The sequence below is a fragment of the Pseudopipra pipra genome, chromosome 2, assembly GCF_036250125.1.
Source record: "Pseudopipra pipra isolate bDixPip1 chromosome 2, bDixPip1.hap1, whole genome shotgun sequence".
In the NCBI taxonomy this organism is placed as follows: Eukaryota; Metazoa; Chordata; class Aves; order Passeriformes; family Pipridae; genus Pseudopipra; species Pseudopipra pipra.
This window is the reverse complement of record NC_087550.1, coordinates 63,816,102-63,837,181: the sequence shown is the minus strand read 5'-3', so window position 1 is coordinate 63,837,181 and position 21,080 is coordinate 63,816,102. Positions and strand designations below refer to the sequence as shown.

At 41.3% G+C, this 21,080-nt stretch overlaps 1 protein-coding gene across 2 annotated transcripts in view; it reads left to right on the top strand.

The window, feature by feature from the left end:
- The first annotated feature begins 11,533 nt into the window (after positions 1-11,533).
- Positions 11,534-21,080, top strand: part of ATP7B (ATPase copper transporting beta) — a 32,065-nt gene continuing 22,518 nt past the window's right edge. The window contains exons 1-2 of one of the 2 annotated variants that reach the window (XM_064645734.1): positions 11,534-12,532; positions 19,127-20,354. In XM_064645734.1, coding sequence (XP_064501804.1) covers positions 12,284-12,532; positions 19,127-20,354 — 1,477 coding nt within the window. In that variant the 5' untranslated portion in view covers positions 11,534-12,283. The remainder of the gene's footprint in view (positions 12,533-19,126; positions 20,355-21,080) is intronic. The other variant, XM_064645733.1, reaches the window with a different exon arrangement.

Here is a 21,080-nt window from a genome sequence, read left to right as displayed (position 1 = left end):
CTGGGCTGCATCAAAAACAGTCTGACCAGCAAGTCGAGGGAGGTGATTCTGCCCCTCTACTCTGCTCTGAGACCCCGCCTAGAGTGCTGCATCCAACTCTGGGGTCCTCAGCACAGGAAAGATGTAGACTTGTTGGAGCAGGTCCAGAGAAGGGCCACTAAGATGATCAGAGGGTTGGAACATCTCTTGTATGAAGACAGGCTGAGGGTGTTGGGGTCGTTCAGCCTGGACAAGAGAAGGGCCCAGGGAGACCTAATTGCAGCCTTCCAGTACTTAAAGAGGGCTTACAAAAAAGAGGGAGACTGACTTTTTTCATGGACAGATAGTGTTAGGACAAGGGACAACAGTTTAAAAGAGGAGAGATTTATATTAGATGTTAGGAAGAAATTCGTTCCTGTGAGGATGGTGAGGTACTGGAACAGGCTGCCCAGACAAGTTCTGGATTCCCCACCCCTGGAAGTGTTCAAGGCCAGGTTTAATGGGGCCCTGAGCAACCTGATCTAATGGGTGGTAGCCTTGACCAGTCAGAGGGGTTGGAACTAAATGATCTTTAATGTCCCTTCCAACCCAAACCTTTCTATGATTCTATGACCTCTGGACACCATTCTCCAGCCCCCCTGCCCAAACTGAGTCATCTAGAGCTGTTGCCCAAGACTGAGTCCAGTTTTGAAAACCTGCAAGAATGGACACTGCATAACCTCCCTGGGTAACCTGTGCTTGGTCACCCTCATAGTGAAAAAGTGTTTCCTGATGTTCAGAGGGAACCTCCTGTGTTTTGGTTTGTGTCCATCGCCTTTGGTCATGTCACTAGGCACCACTGATAGATCTTGGCTCCATCCTTCATGTATTTATACACATTGATGAGATCCCTCTTAGCCTTCTCTTCTCCAGGCTGAACAGTCCTAGCTCCCTCAGCCTTTCATTACAGAAGAGATGCTCCAGTCTCTTAATCATCATAGTTTATTTTTTTCTTAGCCCCTCTAGTGGTAATTAAAAACAGACTTATTGTTTTTAACAGTTATTTTGTTAACTTTTCATTAATCACAGGGTATTCAGCTTCTGAGGTTGCTGACAGACTTATGGACTGCAAGGCTTACCTTTAGTGTGCAAATGTCCAACACAGACTAATTGAGCCATCACCACTTAGTGGCTTCCCCACCTTAATGCCTGTGTGGCAGGCGATACTGTATGCATGCATTTAGGGTGTTGACAATAACTTCAGCAAGAGCAGCGCTGAGCTCTCTGTGGTGTTCCCGCTCCAGCAGTGAGAACACTATTCAAAACCTTGTCTGTAGAAAATTCCATGAGGCTGACATGCCAACGAAATTAAACTAGTCTTACCATGAAGTCAGCTTTGTTTTCATCTTCCCAGCGACATACCAATCTTTTAATCTTTTGTTGCTTCTGTAAGCATTTTTGTCCTGTTTTAATTGCTTTCCTTATTAAGGTCCTTACTCTGAAAGAAAGCCCATGCAAACAGGCCTTCTGAAGTGAGTGGTATTCAGAATAAATAGCAGAATCCACTCACTTTGTGTTCTCCCCAAGCCTATGATGCGTTTGAGACAGTTTTAAAGAATATTTTTGTAGCTCTCATTCTTGCTGAGTACTCCACATATGAGTAACCTAGTAAGATAAAACCACTGGCAAATAATAATAGAAAGAAACTGGATTAATATTGTCTAAGGATATTCATATGACAGTCATGTGGTCTTTTATGTTTTCTTGTACAGTTACTTTCTTTCAGAAACATTCACTGTGTAGCTCCAAGTCTCTTGTTCGGGGCTGCTGTCTTAGCTACCAAAATGCCTGGGACTGTTTTTAGCAGAAGAAATCTTAGGTCATTCATATACACAGTAAGTTTTTAATTTTTATACATCTTGTGATAGGCTGCTAAATGTTACAGTACATTTATTCTTTATTGCATAGTAACAGAAGGCAGAAATAAAGTTACACCAGTTCTATGCTAAATATTTGTAAAGCAAAATGCAAGCATTGGAAATACATCGTGGCATTGATATATCTAGGGAAAAACGCTATGGGGTTGTTTTTACTGATATGTTGTAATATTAAAGTTGCTAAATATAAGCAATTCTAGTAAAAAATTTTTTTCACTCTCATTCTTTATTTTGAGTTACATGTTCTAGGGCACAGGTGCTTGCACCATGTATCTGTGAGCAAAAGCTGGCCTTTTTTTTTTTTTGGCAGAAGCAATGAAGAATTAAGTAGCTTGGATTTATGCAGAATTTTTGCAGGAATGCCTATAAAGCATGTTTATTTGCATCACCAGGCAATTTAAGCAGGTTGAACCCATAGCTTTTGATTAACAGAAGATAATTTTCAAACAAATTGTTACAGTTTGGCAAGGACCATGTAGGAAAACAAATCAGTTCCACTGTTGGAGTTTAATCCTGTAGATCGGGTGAGTGTTTTAACATTCCATGGACTCTAAATGTCTGCCATTTTTAGGGTGGGTGGAGGACATGTTTTCAAGCAACTTAGAGCACAGGCGGAAATGAGATGGCAAATTATGTACCCCTACTGATAATATCACTAAGCTTGCAAAATAACATGCAGACTCACTTTAAATCTCAGCTTTTTCAGGTGGAATTTTGGGATTCTTAAGGAGCTGGTGATCATTTTTGACTGTGATAGCAGACCCAAACCCTTCTTGCTTTTCATTCTTCCTTATGTAAATAGTAATATATCTGGTACCATCTGTACCTAATTATGTGCATGAAGGGGATCATAAAGGACCACCTCTTTCACAGTCATACCTTAACACCTGTTTAAATCAACTATGAAACTACTTAGGAAGCTGCAAAACTTCACTGTGAATTTTTTCACTGAGTGAAGCACTTCCATCATCAAATTTTAAAGGTTGTTCAAGGTGCATTTGTGCACATGTTTTTGTGTGCCTCTCTGCCTGTTTCAGGAAGCAAGGGAGAGTGTTATTCAGATGAAAATCCGAACTGTTTCACATGAAGCCAGGACACAAGGCAGGATTTGCATTCTGTGCTCGTGTCTGGCTCCTTGGCACTGCTTAAGAAAGAGAAAGGAACGAGAAACTGCCTGCGGGGCAGGACAGAAGGGAGTTAAAATTATTGGAGGAGACTGTTTGGCTAGTCCAGACATGCAGACACTGTGCCTCATCACCTCCTCTGACTTATTTCTATTCGGAGGATGAGGAAAGCTTGGAAGGTCAATGATTTTCCCATGGGGTAGATTCAGTCAAAGATTCTCTTTTGGATGGTAAACTAGGGCTGCTTAAAAGTAGTTCCCTGCCACACTACCTTTTCTTTCAAGCAAGCAGAGGTACCAGGTGGGAATGATAAATGAACTGAGCCTGAATTTCCATGGCTTAACAACTCTGCTTTCCAGGAATTGAGGGCAGTAAATAAGTCTCAGAAGGTTGCTCAGCAACTCTCAGGATGGTTACCAGCCTTTATAGTGAGCTGCAGAATGCACTGTTTTTGACTAAACATGTCCTTGGAAGAAACATTCTTTGCCTAGAGAACAGACTGGGGTGAACTCTGGAAATGAGAGTATTGCTGAGAGCTGAAAAAACCTCAATTTTAGAGTTAGAAGGCTTTTTTTTGTTTACTTTTTCTCACAATTGCAGGGTCCCAGGAACTCTTTCTTTAGGAATCAAATGTCTCCAGTTTCCTCTGGGTATTCCTCGTGCAATAAACAGACACTGTTTTTACAGTGAGTTTGAGTCATGATGAGCCATTATGCTTGCCACAGGAAACAATCTGAGAAAACTCATCTGCATTTTAAACTAGGATTTTAACTGTGTATTTCAATCCAGGTGTTAAATATTTCAGATAAAAATAGTTGTAAACAGAAAGAGGTTTACTCTGTATTGCCATTTCCCTTAGATGGTTTTCAAAGCAACTGTTTGTATGGAAGAGATTGCATAGCAGCAGCAGCAGTAACAGTTTCCTGTGTTGATAGTTTCATCCCTGACTGTTGCTTAAGGTCTGACATTTTCACCTGAATTCTTACCTGAATTGTTGTAGGCTGCTCATGTTATTTTATTTAATAGGGAATTATTATCAAGTATTCCAGAAAAAGAAAGAAAGAAAAAAAAACAATGGCAGCAAATATATTTTCATATTAATTTTTTTTTTCTCTTCTTAGTTTTTATAAGCCTCTGCAGTGAATCAGTATGACTCTATCCAGGCACACTCCATTTATTTTCATGGTCACTTGGAAGTATGTTTTTTCCACTGATAAAAACTGGCACCTCATTGCCTTTGGCTCTTGCCTGAGAATTAACTGTAAGTTCGTGCACGATATTAGACCTGGACAGTGCAGTGCTGTATAGTTCTTAGCCCTGAAGAGCAACTAATTGACAGGATTTTTGTAGAAATACAACTAATGACCTGTCACTAGTGAGGTTCCACAGGGCTCCATCTTATGCCCTGTTCTCTTCAACATTTTCATAAATGACTTTCGATGCAGGACTGGAAGGGTTACTAAGAAAGTTTGCAGATGACACAAAATTGGGAAGAGCTGTTGACTCCCTTGAAGGCAAGGAGGCTCTGCAGAGAGACCTCGACAAATTATAGGGCTGGGCAATCACCAACCACATGAAGTTCAATAAGGGAAAGTGCCGGACGCTGCACCTGGGATGGGGCAACCCTGGATGTATGTGCAGACTGGGGAATGAGATGCTGGAAAGCAGTGCCATGGAAAGGGACCTGGGGGTCCTGGTTGATGGCAAGTTAAATATGAGTCAGCAGTGCCCTGGCAGCCAGGAGGGCCAACCATGTCTGGGGGGCATCAGGCAAAGCATCGCCAGCTGGTTGATGGAGGGGATTGTCCCGCTCTGCTCTGCACTGGTGCAGCCTCACCTTGAATATTGTGTGCAGTTTTTATAAGAAAGATATTAAGCTGTTAGAGAGCATCCTAAGGAGGACAAAGAAGATGGTGAAGGGCCTGGAGGGGAAGCCATATGATGAGCTGCTGAGGTCACTTGGTCTGTTCAGCCTGGAGAGGAGGAGACTGAGGGGAGACCTCATTGCAGTCCTCAGCTTCCTTGTGAGGGGAAGAGGAAGGGCAGGCACTGATCTTTTCTCTGTGGTGACCAGTGACAGACCTGAGGGAATGGCCTGAAGATGTGTCAGGGGAGGTTTAGGTTGGATATTAGAAAAAGGTTCTTCACCCAGAGGGTGGTTGGGCACTGGAACAGGCTCCCCAGGCAAGTGGTCACAGCACCAAACCTGACAGAGTTCAAAAAGTGTTTGGATGATACTCTCAGACACACGGTGTGACTCTTGGAAACAGTCCTGTGCAAGGCTAAGGGTTGGATTTGATGATCCTTTTGGGTCTCTTTCAACTCAGCATATTCTGACAGCTGGAAACAGCAAAGCCTCTACTCCACGTGCCTGTAGTGTTCTCTGATATCAGAGTTTCCCTCCTCACTTCTTGCCTGCTGTGGCAGAGTAGGTCAGCCAGAGAGCTGCAGATCTTCATCCACCTCCAAATTGGGAAGAAAAATGCATTTAAGGGCAGCACTGTATTTAGGGAGGCCCCTGCTGCTGCCCCTCCTGTTCCCTTCAGTCCCATGCATGGTGATGGCGTATGATCAGAGGCTCATGAGCAGTGCTCAGGTTTGTTCGCTCATGGAAGGAGCTTGTGCCTTGTCTTGGCAGGATGTGGCAGGGTCCAAAAGGGCAGGGAGTGGAGGGCAGGTGAGGAGGGCCCCTGTGCCACCCTGGCTGGGCTGTGCCTGAGCCCCGTGACAGGGTCACCTGAGAGATTACGCTCTCTGCAAGAGTAAGGTCACAGGGAGGGCCCTAACACCCTCATGCCTTTTTCTACCCCTAACTGCAACCAGTCCACAGAGAGAGGAGGGAAAAAAAGAAGTAAAAGAATGAAACAGATGATGTAGAAAGTGGAAACTCTTCACAGACAGACTTCTGCCTGTATCACCAAGAAAGCAGATAGGACTTTGCTCAAGGCTCTGTGTTGGGAGGAGCGCAGGTGCTGTGGTGAGGAGTTCAGCTTTCAAGCTTACTTACGGATTTGGGAATTTCTTCTCTCTTTGTGTATATAAGTGGTTCCTGCCAGGATAAGATAGAAATAGCTGTTAAGAGAAACTGCCTTTAATATGTAACCTGCCCTAACAAAGGCAATATGTTTGTATTTTAGACATGGCATTTGTAATGCAAACACAAAATGCTGTTTTGCCTTTTTTTTTTCTTGAAATGAAGGTGATTTCAGAGGCTGAGCAGTTTGGCTTGGGATTAAAGACTGACCACAGAGCCAGAAATACAGGCATGAGAGTGTTCTTAAAACTGATAGTAAACCTGAATGGTGTGGACTCTACAGTTGGGGACAGTTTACAGGATATCTATTATATATGGAGGTCACTTAAGACATAGGCTTGCATTCCTGATCTGCATAGGGGAAAATTTAATTGCAGGTTTGTCGGGGCATCTTAGGGTCTGCTATTAGTTTGCCTGCTGCAGGGTGAATGGCAGTGTACTTTGGGAAAAAAAACAATAATAAAAAAATCAGTCCTCTCATTTATTTAAATCACAATTCAGAGACTTATCACTTATTTTTTTTCCGAACAAGTGTAAGAGATAATTTTAAAGTGCTACAAAAAATACTAAGAAATTTACAAAATAAAAAATTGAATCAATACTTTAATTATTTCTTATTTCTAAATATGGATAACAAATGTTAGTTCACAAGTAATAGGTTTTTTTCTGTCTCCTCAAATTAGCCTTTTTAAATAGTTACTTTTGTACTGTTACTCATTCTCAAGTTATATTTGAAATATTGCAGTTAAAATGGGTAAAATATGGGTCCTTTTTCTATGCATGGAATTCTAAAAAGCTTTTGCTTGAACTTCACAAGCCAAAACCACCTCTGAGCAAGAGAAAATCATGGACAACATTAGAAAATTAAGTTGGAAACACAGAAGTAAAATTACTGTTTTTGCTGTGGCACTGCCTGACAAGTTCTGCCAGCCTTCTTAACCTGCATGGTGAATGAACATTAGTGGAAATCTTGACTTGAATTAATTCATGCAGGTTGCAATTGTTCTTTGCACTTAAACCTTGACCCACAAGGTGTGTCTTTTTCTATGGTAATATGATCAGCCTAGTAGTTTCCAGGCCCTTGAAAACAAATTGCTGCAGTATAAACAGATAACAGAAATTATCATAATGAAACCAACACTGCTAAGAGCAGACAAAGTACCAAGTCCACACAATTTGCAATCATACAAAAAGCTGTGGAATGAAAAAAATCAATACATGTTTTGGGACCCTGTTACAAAAGAGGTGCTTTGTTGAGTTTTGCTGATTTCGAGCAAACAAACCTTTTTTAAATATTTAGAGAAGATTGAGTCTGCTTCCTGAAAAACTGAAGCCAAAGTCTGAGCTGATTTGATCTGAAATGAGGTCATCAACTCTTAAGCAATTTTATTCATAGCGAGTAGGAATTTGATCACTTGTATTTCAGATTTCTGTATGTTTTCCCTTTTTCTTACAGTGTAAGAAATAATAATACTTATGGACACACTTCTTCATCTCTTTCAAGAAATATGTATCCCATTCATACTATAGAAGCACTTGTGTATCTAGTTGCTGCCTGTTTTCTTAGAACTGCGGCCAAAGAGTTCTTTCTGATTTCACGGCTCAAAACTAAGAACAAATGTATTTAAAGAGAGAGTTTTGTTGCCTCTCCATACAGAAAGGTATGGCATTTCTTTTATGTTCAGTAATAAGTATGTCAGTTAGTTTGGAGAAGTCAGGGACACAGTTATGTACCATGAATATGACCAAGCTTCCACTGAACTTTCAGCTGCAACTGTTTGATTCATGTGGGAAATGTGAGGTTTGTGTTGCCTGTTGTAGGACTGCAAAATGACTACTGAGCAAGTGCAGTGATTTATTTTAAGAAAAAGTGGATGCCTTTAGTAACTACTTCTCTTTTGGCTTAAAGAGGGCACTGACAGAGGAGAAATAATTGTTTCACACAAGGGCTGGATGTTTCACAGGTTCGCTCTCAAACAATGTTGTTAACAACTTCTTGATAACTGTGAGTTACCAACACTGTTGTCTGTGATATTACTACAAGCTTTGCAATACTTTGCTACCCCTCCCCACTTTTTTTTTTACCTTAATGCTCCATTTCCTGCAGTTGCATATGTAAAAACCAAAACCAAATCTAACTCTGTTAAGATGGAGGGAAAAAATTCAAACATTTTAGCTGATTGCATTCTGAAGACAAAATTAAGAATAACTCAAAATATGTCAAATAGGAAATTACTTGTGGTTAACCCTTATATCGTTGTTTGTATGCCTCAGGATGGATTGTATTTTGGTAGTTTAGAATGATGTCTGAGGAGGAGAGTAGAAAAATGATCAACATTCAAAGGCAGACTGGATTTCGAGAGTGATGTATTAATACTAATACATCCCTCTTTGCATTGACACAAAGTGCACGTATCTGAACCAATTCCTCTTGTCTGTCAAATTGTCAAATTAAGAGTAAGGCTAACCTTTCTGTTGTGTTAAGAGAAGGAGATTTGGCAGAAACTAACCCCCTTGTGTTCCAGGTGGATCTTGGATGTCAGGGGCTTGGAGCAGCTGGGCTTAGATTCTGAGTGACAGCCAACTCAGCTCTAAGCAACAGAAATGCAGAGCCAGTGCAGCACTGTGAGTCCGGCTGAGTTCAGTAAGAACTGCCACGGTTACGGTTGCACAAATAGTGCCATACACTGTAAGTCTGGTTGCGCCCAACCAGCTCTCATGGCTAGATTGGAAGTCTGGTCCTGTTCAGCAACTCTCATGGCCAAGTGCAAGATGGTGTTGTTTCTTGAGCAACAGAAATGCAGATTGTTATTGGATTGCTGGTGATAAATACATCATCTGCAGGAGCACGCGTGAACACATAAGTAATGTATAAATAAATAAATAAAACACATAATAATAACCTGTGGCAAATACGTTTAATTGCCAGATGACTATATAGTGCTAAAAGTCTTATCACAAGCAGAACCTTGCTTTCTAAATTTTCCAAAGAAGCCCTAGATATAGCTGCGTGTTTGAGTCTTACCACATAGGCATCCCTGTGGGGAATGAGATAGGTACATCCCATCAAACATCCCAGGATACAAAAGTGGAGTCTCCTCTAGCCTCCTTCCCCACTTAAGCTACATTTATATTGTTTTCTCTGAGAGATGGGAAAAAGAAAAGTTAAAGTTGATATCATTTCATGTTTATGTGTAGTCTGAATGACTTTAGTCATACATATAAAGCATGTACAGGTTTTAATTTTTTAGCACACACAGAGGCATGAAAAGTAGTATGTTTTTTTGAGTTAATGAAACAAAGGTCAGCTTTTGGTCACCATTTGGGTCATTCCTGTGGCTTAGTTCCTGTTAGCTGCATCGTTTTAAACAGAGCATGACCACAACACCTCTGTGCAGCTGCACCCTTTGTTTCATGCATCTCTTAAGAATGGTACACCAAGCTCCTTCAGTGTTTCTAGTCCTAAGGTGTGCAGACAGTTTGTTCCTGGTGAACTGTAGCCAACACATGCTCTCCTTCTTGCTGAACTTTGTTTTTCAGGTTTTTTTCCCCACACAGATTAAAGCAATATGACCCTCTTATCTCCAGCTCCCCAGTTTTTTTCCTTGAACCAAGCATCTCATCTTTCAAGACATTGTTAGCACTATTTTAAGATGCTTTCTTTGGGCAAGAAACCAGAGGGATTAGACACAGGCCAGAACATACTATAAAGCCAAGGATGAATGCTTGATGAACCCAGGAAACTTAATTTAACTGAAAACACATAGTTCTTGTGTGTTTGTCATATAGTCTGATTGTAGCAGGTAATATGAAGAGGAAAACTGGAGTTTTACCAGCTCTTGAGGCCTTAAGTCAAAGGGATTTAATTTTATTGGAATGTTCTGCATTTTCTGACATGAAAATGCAAACATCTTTGCCCAACACTAGCAGAGAGCTGTGAAGGCAGAAGGCATGTTTTCTGTTTGCCATCTGAATCTCATGCTGCCAAGCCTGAGTGATTCTTCCTGGTGATACTCCTAGGCTGTGCAAAATCTAGCTTTAAACTGAGGAATGGTACTGCCATCAGATGAGATGACTAACATTGCCTTTCCTACTTCAGCCTTAACTAAAACACTTACCCTCAATTTGCAGCTGGCACAATTAGCCTAAACTCCAAAGGGGCAGTTAATTGAGAGTATATACTTTAGGGATGGCCAGAAACTGAAATTTCTGTTGACTAAGAAAATCTAGAATTTGAAATTGCTGTTATTTGGAATTAGAACACAGAGCTCAATTTCTAAATATTTTTTTTGGGAAGAGAATTGTTTTGTTTTAGAAAGACAAAGATTAGTTTTTAACTTTATATACGTGTATTTAGTATGTAGATGTAGCTTTAGTATTTAAAGACATTGTACTGAATTTTTTCACGTAAGTCAAATTGTATGATTTTCAATTGCTTGTTTCAAAATGAGTTAAAATCAGTAATTCCTGAAAGTATTTCACCTTTAACACAATTTGCATTTTCAGCACAGTGTTCAAGCTGAAGTCAGATGTAGCTCTAATTCGTTTCACTGATAAACACAGAACAAACAGAGATACTTTAGCCTTTGTAGTGACTCTCTAGAGGAGCCATTTCTCAAAATGTTTTCAAAATAACCCTTTTCAAAAATTTAATATTATCACCGATCTTGTATATTAAGACAATGATACAAAATAGTGCTACAGCAGTATTTTGAGTTTCGCTTCATTGTCAGAAGACCTTCTTTTTCCAAAGTCCTTAACTCTGAAGTGGAGTCAAGAACTAGATGGAGTGAGCAGAGCTGAGGATCCATCTTTGTGGAGAAGTTAGAACAGAAAGACAAGTTAGCGTGCTAATGTCCTGCATGGTGACTTTCTGGACTACTGTCAATGTGGCAGGAGTGTGAAGGATGTACCTCTGCTTTTGGAAGTAAAAAGAATCTGAATTTGTCCTGCCGGACAGGTGGAGTGTCTGTCATCTATCCCATAAGTTTTCATGAGGTGACAGAGACATGCTGACATTTTCACCCTCTGTGCTAACCTCTGCGTAGGAGTAAATCTGTGCCTTTTTGCAGCAAGTCCAAGAAATTCTGATTAAATTTAAACCAATTATTTTAAGGCTTGCATGTGCACTGATGTCACTGCACAGCCAAGGAGTGTGTAACTTGCTAACACCTCAGTTATATTTTATAAATTCCCTGTATGGCCATTCTTTAAGTGTCCCTGTTCAGGGGTGCCTTCAGAAGTGGATTGCACTACTGTGGGCTTAGGGAACTGGAGATCCCACTTGATGTGTTAGCACAGTGCTGTGCATTTGCTGTGGGCAATCCCAGAGAAATATATTCAAGCTTGGCTCAAGGCACTTCTAGTAGGCACTACCTATGTACCATAGGTACATAAGATGGTACCTATCATATGTATGGCTGTTCCTGTTGTTGCCCAGAGGATCTAAGGGGAACTGAATTTGCCAGAGAGCATATATTTTTTTTTCCCTTTACTTTCTGGCACTAATTGCTCGTTTAATTTTGTTTGGTTCGTTGTTTCTTAGTAAAGCTTGCTGATGGTAAAGAGGCGTGTTTTAGAAAGTACAAATATTGTACTCACTCTTTTGTTTTCCCTCTTGAAACAAAAAATGAACATTCTCATGCCCTGAATGAGTGAAAGAGTTTTAGACTAGGAGCCTTATCTAATTATGTACGTTATCTAATTTGGCACATTTTCAGTGTTAGAAGGGACCGCATTTTATCCAAGAAATCCCTGGCAATTTCATAGAAGGAAATGGAGTAGCGTTGCCCTCTGTAGGAGCTGTGATTGTGCTCACGGCCACAAGGCGCTAATGCCTGTCTGGCCGGGCTGATTATGCACTTGCTTGCTGCACACAGGTCATGTTTGACTAGCTTGTGAAAGCAGCCCTGGCTGAGCCTGCTGCGACGCCGTGTGCAGAGATTAGCAGTGCTGAACGCAATTCAGAAAGCACAAGGGATGCCAATTGGTGGGAAACATTTAAACTGGCAGGGAAAGCAGGTAGCTGAGTGCAGCGAGCAGTGTACACAAGGATCACAGGTTACATCTGGGATTTTGTGATGAATGCCTAATGAGCATGTTGATTAGACGGGCAGAACTCTCCAGGCTGTTGTAAACGTAGCTGAAGGAAGCGTGGCTGATAAGACACTGAATAACCGCTCTCGTAAAGCTTTTGTTTGGCGCTGCAATATTTAAAATCCAGAAAGATAATGGAGAGAAAACAGGACAGTAAAATGAAAAGGGAACTGTCCTACTTAGCTACTTTAAACGACAGAAACATAACCCTGATGTCTATTCGTAAGCGGCAGGCAGCTCATGATGTGCCTGAACTACTGATTATTGGTGAAAAGTCCAAGACTGGATCTCCAGTAAAAGCAAGCAGTAACTTGCAGAAAGAAGAGAAACTTTTGCAGAGTTACTCCATGGGAATGCCAGAAGTCAATACAGTTGAAAGACAGGTCAGTGAGCTGGTGTGTGCGCATGTTGGGAGGGAAGTAGTGTTTCTGATCTGGAGAATTTAAAACAAAGCATGTTGGACATGGGTTGTATATTAAAGGACGTTAAACTTTCTTTATCTAAATTGTCTCAATCCCCAGCACGGATGCCAGCCCCATAGCAAGCAGTACACAAATGCAAAGTCCGCTGGAGATCCTCTGAAAGTAATCTTTGAAAGCAGATGTTAATGATGAGTTATGCGGTAGAAACTAATGAGCATTGTTTCAGCTCCACCTCTAATAATACAGAGTGGTGATTCTTAGGAAGGAAACATAGTATTTCTCCTTTTGAACTGCAATTGCTTGAGTAGTTTGACAGAAGCTCATACCAGTTTATTCTCTGGAATAACAGAAATTGAAGAAACATTAAAAAGTCCTTGTAGGTAAGTAGTTTATTTATATCTACTAAGTGGGTGCTAGTGAAAGTTTGTGATAAATGTATCTGTGGCAACTTTTTTTAAAATTCAGTGTTATATATAACTATGGTATTTTTGTAGATTAACTGCTATGAAAAAGAGGCTTAGAAAGATCAGCGCTGATAAAAACATGATAAGGTTTATTATTTTTAAAAGAGTTTTTGCTGTTTAAACGGTATATAAACTGCAGTAATGTAGTTTGGGTCAGTGAATATTGGGAATATTCAAGGAAAAGAAACTCTCAGAAAAAATATGTTCTTTGAAACTGTGTATGCTCAGAATGGCTTAAATAATTAGTGTCAGACTGGAATGAAATAACAGCCAGGACCGACCAAATATACCTCAAGGCTTTTTCTGCCTTGAGTTATTTCTTGTATTATAAATGTTTGCTAGAAAACAATCATGACAAAAATGACTTTGTTCTGCCAAAGGATCTCTTCTCTGTATTCAGTTCACTGGAATATTTGTGTTGCTTGTACTGGAGCTGTGAAGAACATCAAAGAGAGTTTTGCATTGTTTTAATTCTAAATTAGAAACATTGCATATACAGCAAGGCTTTCCCCTTTCCCATAAAGCAAATGTGGTTTATACAGCTCCCTTTAATTTAAAAGTAGCTGTTAAGGTCTCTAAGGTTTGTTAACTACAGTAGGTGTGATTTCAGTAAGACTAGTTCTAACTGCCTAAATCTTTCCCCATCACCTGTACTGACAGAGAAACCTGATCATAAATAGGGAACAGCAGTCACTTTGAAGAAGCATTAAGGTAATTAATTTAGTATTTTGGAAACAAAAGTCCCATAAAGGCTGCTTTGTAATAATATTCTCACTGAATCTTGATATCCAGGTTTAGCGGATGTTATTTCCATCTTTTAAGACTCAGGAACTGTTTGAAAAATAACAAACTGTGTTACAAGTAGTTATTGAAAATAGTAGCTACTGACATTTGTTAATCTTCATTTGGGGGAAGAGAGAAGGAAGAACAACCAGTTAAAATCTAATATATTTAAAGAATATTCACTAATGAGCTGGATGGACAAGTTGCACTGAAAATTATTAAGGAGGATGAGGATTGAATGTCTGCCCTCTCAGAAGCGCTGTTGTTGTAGGCATGAAATTGAAGACTTGTGACCTTTGATATTCTTGTGTCTGCTCTGCCCTCATTTTTTTGTTCATTGCCTGCCTATAATAAACTGGGAAACATCTGAAGCATTTAATTAATAGAATGTGGCTTTTCAGTTGTGTGTTGCTGCCTGCCTGAATCCAAAGCCATGAATCAGAGGGTTATGAAAGAAGGAAGCAGGAAAGGTAAAGCACAGATAAGATAATTCCTTGGTGGTTGTGTGCTCAAAGGTAAGAGAGCGATAACTGGTTTCAGCCCACAGAGATACAGGGAGAAGAGCAGCCCAAAACCTCTGGAGATAGTGTGTGAGAAGTTCAGTGAGCTGTGGTATTTATAAATGAGTGGGTGGGGAGAGGCAGAGGAGGAGGTGCTCGATGGGCTGGGCCCCATCTTCTCACTGGCTGATTGCCTGGAATCGTGGTGAGGAGTCTGGTGTTTGAATTTCAGGATGTGAAAGTTGGCATCCCTGCAGGCCAAACGCAGGAGGGCAGGAAAGCAGTGCCAGCCACGGGGGGAGAACCTTGCTGGGTGAGCAGAGAGGAGCAGCATTGTACCAGATCTTGGTGTGGGTGATGCTCAGAGGGTTGTGGGGTGCGCCTACCACGACCTCAGCCTTGTGCTGCAGAAGACAGGAGTGTTACATTGGCATTTTGGAGGTGGCTGCACCTCTTGGGAAGGGGAAATGGGTAGAGGGATGGCTTTCTTGATGACAAGCCACTCCACACGGTGACCCATGGAACACAGTGGTGGAGGCAGCATGGAGACCCAGCCAAGGGTGGCTGGTGGCTGGGCCGTGAAGCCAATGAGGGCACAAACTGTGTTTAGTTCACAGCCATGGAGTTGCATCCATTCTCAGCATATTGGTCACCATATGTGCATATGTGAAAGTCTCACCTGGTGCTGTGGTTTCCTTGTCTTGGGGTTTTCCTCTGAGTTCAGTTGTTTTTCTCACATTTATTATGTATCCCTTCACTGCTCCGTTAAACTCCTAGACTTTGCACATCTGAATGGGAATATCCAAAAGAATAGCCCATTTTGGGGGACAGCAAAGCAGCCTGCTGCTAGGCCTCTGAGGGCAGCCCTCGATGGGGGGGTTTGCCCCAGGAGCCACACAGACCATATGCAGTGACTGCCTTTCCCATCGGACCTGTCACAAGCTCTGGATGCTCTGATATGAGGATGTGAGACTTGGTGCTTCCCATCCAGCATCATCTCCCTGTCCCACCTCCATGCTTTCACAAGAAGTTAGTCCAGCCCCAGAGCATATTCCCTTTGGATGTTCTCCTTCTTGCTGGCTGGAGGCAGTCAGAATGGGGAGCATGAGCCTCTGCCTCTACCAGCAGTCTATAAGCCCTGCTTTGCTCCTGGACAGGCATGAGTACTACAGCTCCTGTCAAGGACATCAAGGGTTGTTCTTCATGCCTTGAAATCCTCATGCTGGAAGTTAGGCTTCAGATGCCATATTCCTGGACATCAACAGTTTCAATTGCTACTCATCTCAGCTCTAGTTCAGAGCTGTCTCCTGTAGATGCAACTGTTTCCCAACCAGCTCTGGCACTTCCTTTAAAGCTCTCTCCATCTACTGCTGCTTCTGTGTCAATGAGTTTCTTGATTTTTTTCTGGTTTTTTTCCATATTATTCATATGAGCTTCTTTATGTTGAGATTCTTAGCTTTCAGACTAGAGCCTCACTCTGCTGTGCATTGTCTGTTGCAACTTTTATGTGCAGAACAACGGAGGGAAAGAATTGTCATCATTTTATGTTTCATTATTTACATACTCTTTACATAGCTACTGTAAAATTATGCATGAGACTGGTAGAGCACCAACATACTTGGTGTACACCTGTCCTTAAAAGTAAGCAGGCCTCCTTTGGTGTGAGAGACAAAGTAGTAACAGTGGCGAGTTCTTTCACACATTCCCCTCTGGATGCAGAGTCAGAAGCATTTCTACTATTATGTTGGTATTTCTCTCTAGACAGAAACAAGCAGAAGGGGCAGCGCCTGGGAATCCCAGGCACCTTTTTTGGCATTTTTGGTGGTGATTGCTTCTCTGATCCTCTTGCAGATGGTGTCTGAATTACTATGCAGCCTCATAGATGCCATTTTATATGTATGGCATCAGGAAACCCTATTCTGAGACCCAGCTGTGCCTAAGGAAATCTATGGGCACGTTTCCATATCACTCGACTTAGTGTCCTTACATGAATCTGCTGTTTTCCTCTGGTCTAGGAACACCCATCTTGCAAATACACACATAGATGTATTTATGCCCCTTCAGTTTGTGGGGTTTTTTGAAGCTGTTAGACAATACTAAAGGCTTTGTAAATACTTTATTTGTTCCTGTGCACATTTCTTGGATTTGGGGGAAAATTCTTCAATGATTTTGCATTTGTGTGTTTGGGGGGGGGGTGGTTTAAGGGAAATAAGCTTTGTATTTTTCTTATATCCACGTCCCCTCTCTATTTTTTCCTTGTCATTTAAAAATCTGCGTGCAAGAATTTTTCTTCTACAGACTATAAACACCTGGTTTTGCAAAGTAGCAAACAAAATATTTTTGACAATTCATTGAATGTTGATAATAGCCTTTTATGCAAAATATAAAGCAGCAGCCAAGTTTTGATGTTTCTGTGGCTTACAATGCATTGAAATAGTAGAACCAGTCCTTGCTTTTATGCTTTTCACATGGCTGGAGGACAAGAAATACCCTTTAATCTTTTTTTTCTATTTAATTTGAAATGCTTTTATATCACTGGGTACTTGGGAAAGGTGAGACAGTTGGTGAGAATGGGGGTGGAGGGAACAGTGGAGTACATAAGTCTACTGATAGTTCTGGGTTTCATCTGCAAGTGGCTGCCAGAAACACAGTGAAGGGAAGCAGGAGAGCAGAGCATGTTTGTCTCGCCCATTTCTCACGCTCTGTTTCGCCAAAGGATGCAGAAGGCAAATGCCTTTGTCATATGAGCCAAAATAAATGCACTGGGTGAGCTTCTGTAACTCTCATGCGGATTTGTGCTTCAGTGGGTGTTTGTGATAAGAAGAGGGGGCCACAGCAAGCAAAGTGTCCTTGAGGGACTGAGGATAAGGGAGAGGAGATGAGGTACAATATTCAAAAAACATTTCTTGAGGCAGATTTTACAATAAACGAAAGTTTGAGCTGTCTAAGCATTTGAAATGTGGTGGATGAGAGACTGTTTTTAGATGGGTTTATTTTCCTTATAAAAGGCCAGGTTATTATTTCAAATTGTGGGAAGTCACAGATAGGAGGAAATAAGAATATGAGCATCTTGGTCGTCTTCGTGCTTAAACAGGAAACCATCTTTGCAGGGAAGTCTGATTTACTGTTAATGTTTTGTTTTGAAAGGAGGGTGTGGTTGCACATTTTCACATATTTTGGGGATTTCAGTAACTTCTGGGAAGGGAAGTGCAAGGAGAGGGGTATGGGTCCTGGGTGCTGCCAGGCCTGTGGGAGGAGGAAGCAAAAGGGGATGTCAGGACTAAAATATTCCTGTGAGTCTTCTTCCCCAGCTTGCTGTTGGGATAGTGAGGGGCTGCACCATAATTGCTGAAGAGTTGAAGTTGCTCATTCCTCCTCCTGTTATAACAAATACAGTACAGGAAAAGCTGAAAGAAAATGTCTTGTGTTAAATTTTTGCTGTTTTGGTTGTGACCTCAGACCTCATTATTCCCAAGCTGTCTAAGCATGAAACAAAATCAAGTTAATGAATTTTGAATTCTGCATCAAATGAACTGGGTGCATTCTAGTGTTAATAAGCAGCCTAAATGCTTCTCATCCATGCTGTGGTATTGAGGAGGGAGTTTTCTTATGGGTCATAGGAACAAGACTTGCAGTACTGAGCCTGATCTGTTGGCCCCTTCTCCAGGCCCTCTCTGCAGTAATGCCCAGCATCAGGTGTTTTATTGAATGCTGGAGATCCCACAGCTTTCCTGGCAAGAGAATAGATTTATCATAGTTGCTTTCATCTAGATCTTTAGTATTTAAAGCTGGTTTAAGTCATGGACATGAATTTTTATGTTCTTTCCGTGAAATCTGACAATCTGGAACTTGTCCCTCCCCTTCTCAATCTTCCTCATCACATGGTGCCACTAACTGGAGACAGAGTCTGTGCTCTGAATACCTGTTCTGTGAGAAGCATTGCTGTTATTTTTATTTTTTTAATACTTCATTTTCAATTTAATTGAGTGCATTCAACTGTAGAGTTTCAGTACCGCAGAGCCCATGATCTGACTGATCTGTTTCAGTACTTGCCATCCTGAAAATCAGTGTTGGATCAAACCAGTGAGTAGCTCAACTTATAGTCTTTCTTAGGTGCCTCACAAGTCGGTAAATGAAACTAAACTATAGTGGAAATATCTGCATATTGTTCTGTGTCTTTTAAGATCTTTATCAGATATAGATTTTAACTTAAAAGATCTATATATTATATGCAGAGACCCCAGGCCTTTCTGTGCATGCGTATGCTCTTCAAATATCATGCAGCTGGTCCTCCCTGCACCAGCTTGTTTCAAGCTTCTGGGAGATTCATGATTCTATTTTCTAGGGCTTTTTGGTTTGATGTGGTTTGGTTTGGTTGGAACTCCCGATGAGCAGGAGCAGATTGGCCAAACTCAGGCAGTTTAGGACATTGTTGGAGGGGCAGTCAGCATACACTCTACTGTGACCCACTGTGCCAGTGACAGTGTGCTCTGAAGAGCAGGGCTCAGGCTTTGTAATGGAAGTGCCCTGTTGCTGCAGAGAGCTCAAGTTTTAAATTATTTGGTTGGGGTTGGAATACTGAATCAATTCTGGTTTTACATCCCTAGTGAATCGTTTTTAAATTGCTACCCAAGAAATGTGTCAGAGGCCTGATTCATCATCATGGGTTAATGTTGTGAAGTGTTTCAGCACCATAGACTGACTTGAGAACACTTCTAGCATGTGCTTCAGAGCATATGCAGACCATTGCAGCGTATACAGGGCTGAAGATACAGGCATTTATTTTTACTCCTCCTCTTTCTCCTTAGGCTTTGTCAAACATTGATTCTCCTCCTGGCTGTGAGCTGGAGCCTACAATGAAACATAATTTTGCTTTTGACAACATGGGCTACGAGGAGAGCTTTGAAACCACTCCCTCTTCATCTTCCCAAGAACGTACTGTGACAATCAACATTGTGGGAATGACTTGCCAATCATGTGTGCAGGCAATAGAAGGCCGGATTTCCAAGGTGAAGGGCATTGTGAGTATTAAAGTCTCCCGTGAACAGAACAATGCTGTTATCAAGTATCTGCAGTTGGAAATAAGTCCGGATCAGATTTGCCTGGAAATTCAGGATATGGGCTTTGATGCCAACATAGCAGAAGAGAAGTTGACAACAGCAACCATAAATCTGTCAAGCTTGAAAGAAGCAGTAGTTAAGTTTCGCATAGAAGGCATGACATGCCAGTCCTGTGTCACCAACATTGAAGGAAAGATTAGGAAACTGCATGGTGTGGCAAAAATCAAGGTGTCACTTGGTAACCAGGAAGCAATTATTGCTTACTATCCTTACATCATTCAGCCTGATGACCTCAAGAGACACATCAATAACCTGGGGTATGACTGCACCATTAAAAGTAAATCAGCCCCTTTGAAGCTGGGTGTCCTTGATCTCCAGCGCTTGCAGAATGCAAGCCCCAAGAAGACACCAGCAAGTTTTGAGGGTGATGGGTTGGATCCACTGGTTGCTGAGATGAGTAGCACAGCTACGGTGACTGTAGAGATAGAAGGCATGCACTGCAAGTCCTGTGTCAGAAACATTGAAGGAAATATATCAGCTATTCCTGGAATTAAAAGTATTAAAGTGTCTTTGGAGCAAAAATGTGCTGTGGTAGAGTATAGCCCAAATTTAATTACCCTGTCAGATCTGCAGCAAGCTATTGAATCCCTTCCACCTGGAAACTTTAAAGTATGCCTCCTTAATGGTTCAGAAGCAAATAAAGGAGCATCTCCATCACCTGCTTTCACAGGTGATCTCATCAAACAGCCGCTGCAAGACCCGACGTGCATAGTTGTTATTAAGATTGATGGCATGACCTGCAATTCTTGTGCACAGTCCATAGAAGGGACCATATCAGAGAGACAAGGAGTGCAACAGGTAGCAGTTTCTCTGGCTGGCAGTACTGGAACCATACATTATGATCCAGCTGTCACTAACGGCGAAGAGTTAAGAGCTGCCATAGAAGACATGGGATTTGATGCTTCAGTGCTGACAGGTAACAGTGTTTTTTTTCTGTGGGTAGCATGCCAGGCTGGGCTGTGTGACACCTGCTTTGAAATTCTCTTCTAGAGAGAAACTCTTAAAGCATCACATTGGCATTGTCTTTTCTGAATGACTGGCCTGATCTGACATCACTTAGCAAGGGGGAGCGGTTTCAGCTGTAAAGCAGCTTGTTTCAGGCATTCATAACTGCACTAATGGCTGTAAGAGTTGAGTTGTGTTATGAAACCAAAATATTTGAGAGTTGGTACAAGGTCTTTCAAACAGCTCATGCCCTTACCCACTGAAGTAAGTTTTCTACTATGGCCACAGGCTGCTGTAAGTAGGTCTATCAAACCAAATGTTTTCATTTATGTTCCAGAATACTAAAACCTACAAACTTAATGAAATCTCTTTCATTTAAAACCACTTTTCACCTAGCTAAAACCTCTTAAGAAGTTGCTTTGATGCACAATCTCCTCTCTAGTGAATTTCAAATGTAGCAGTTTTTACCGGCTTCAAACTAAACAGATTTGCTTTGAAATAGTGATGTAGTTTACCTGAAATTAATTAGTTTGATCACAACAGACCACATCCTATTCACTTCTTTCATGCATCCAAACCTTCTGAATCTGTGGTACTACTGCAAATGAGGCAGGGCCAGTATGTGGCGTTTAATTATTATTTGTTTGGTTTGTAATTTGTTAGTACGAGACCTCCCAATCCATCTGTGGGAAAAGAG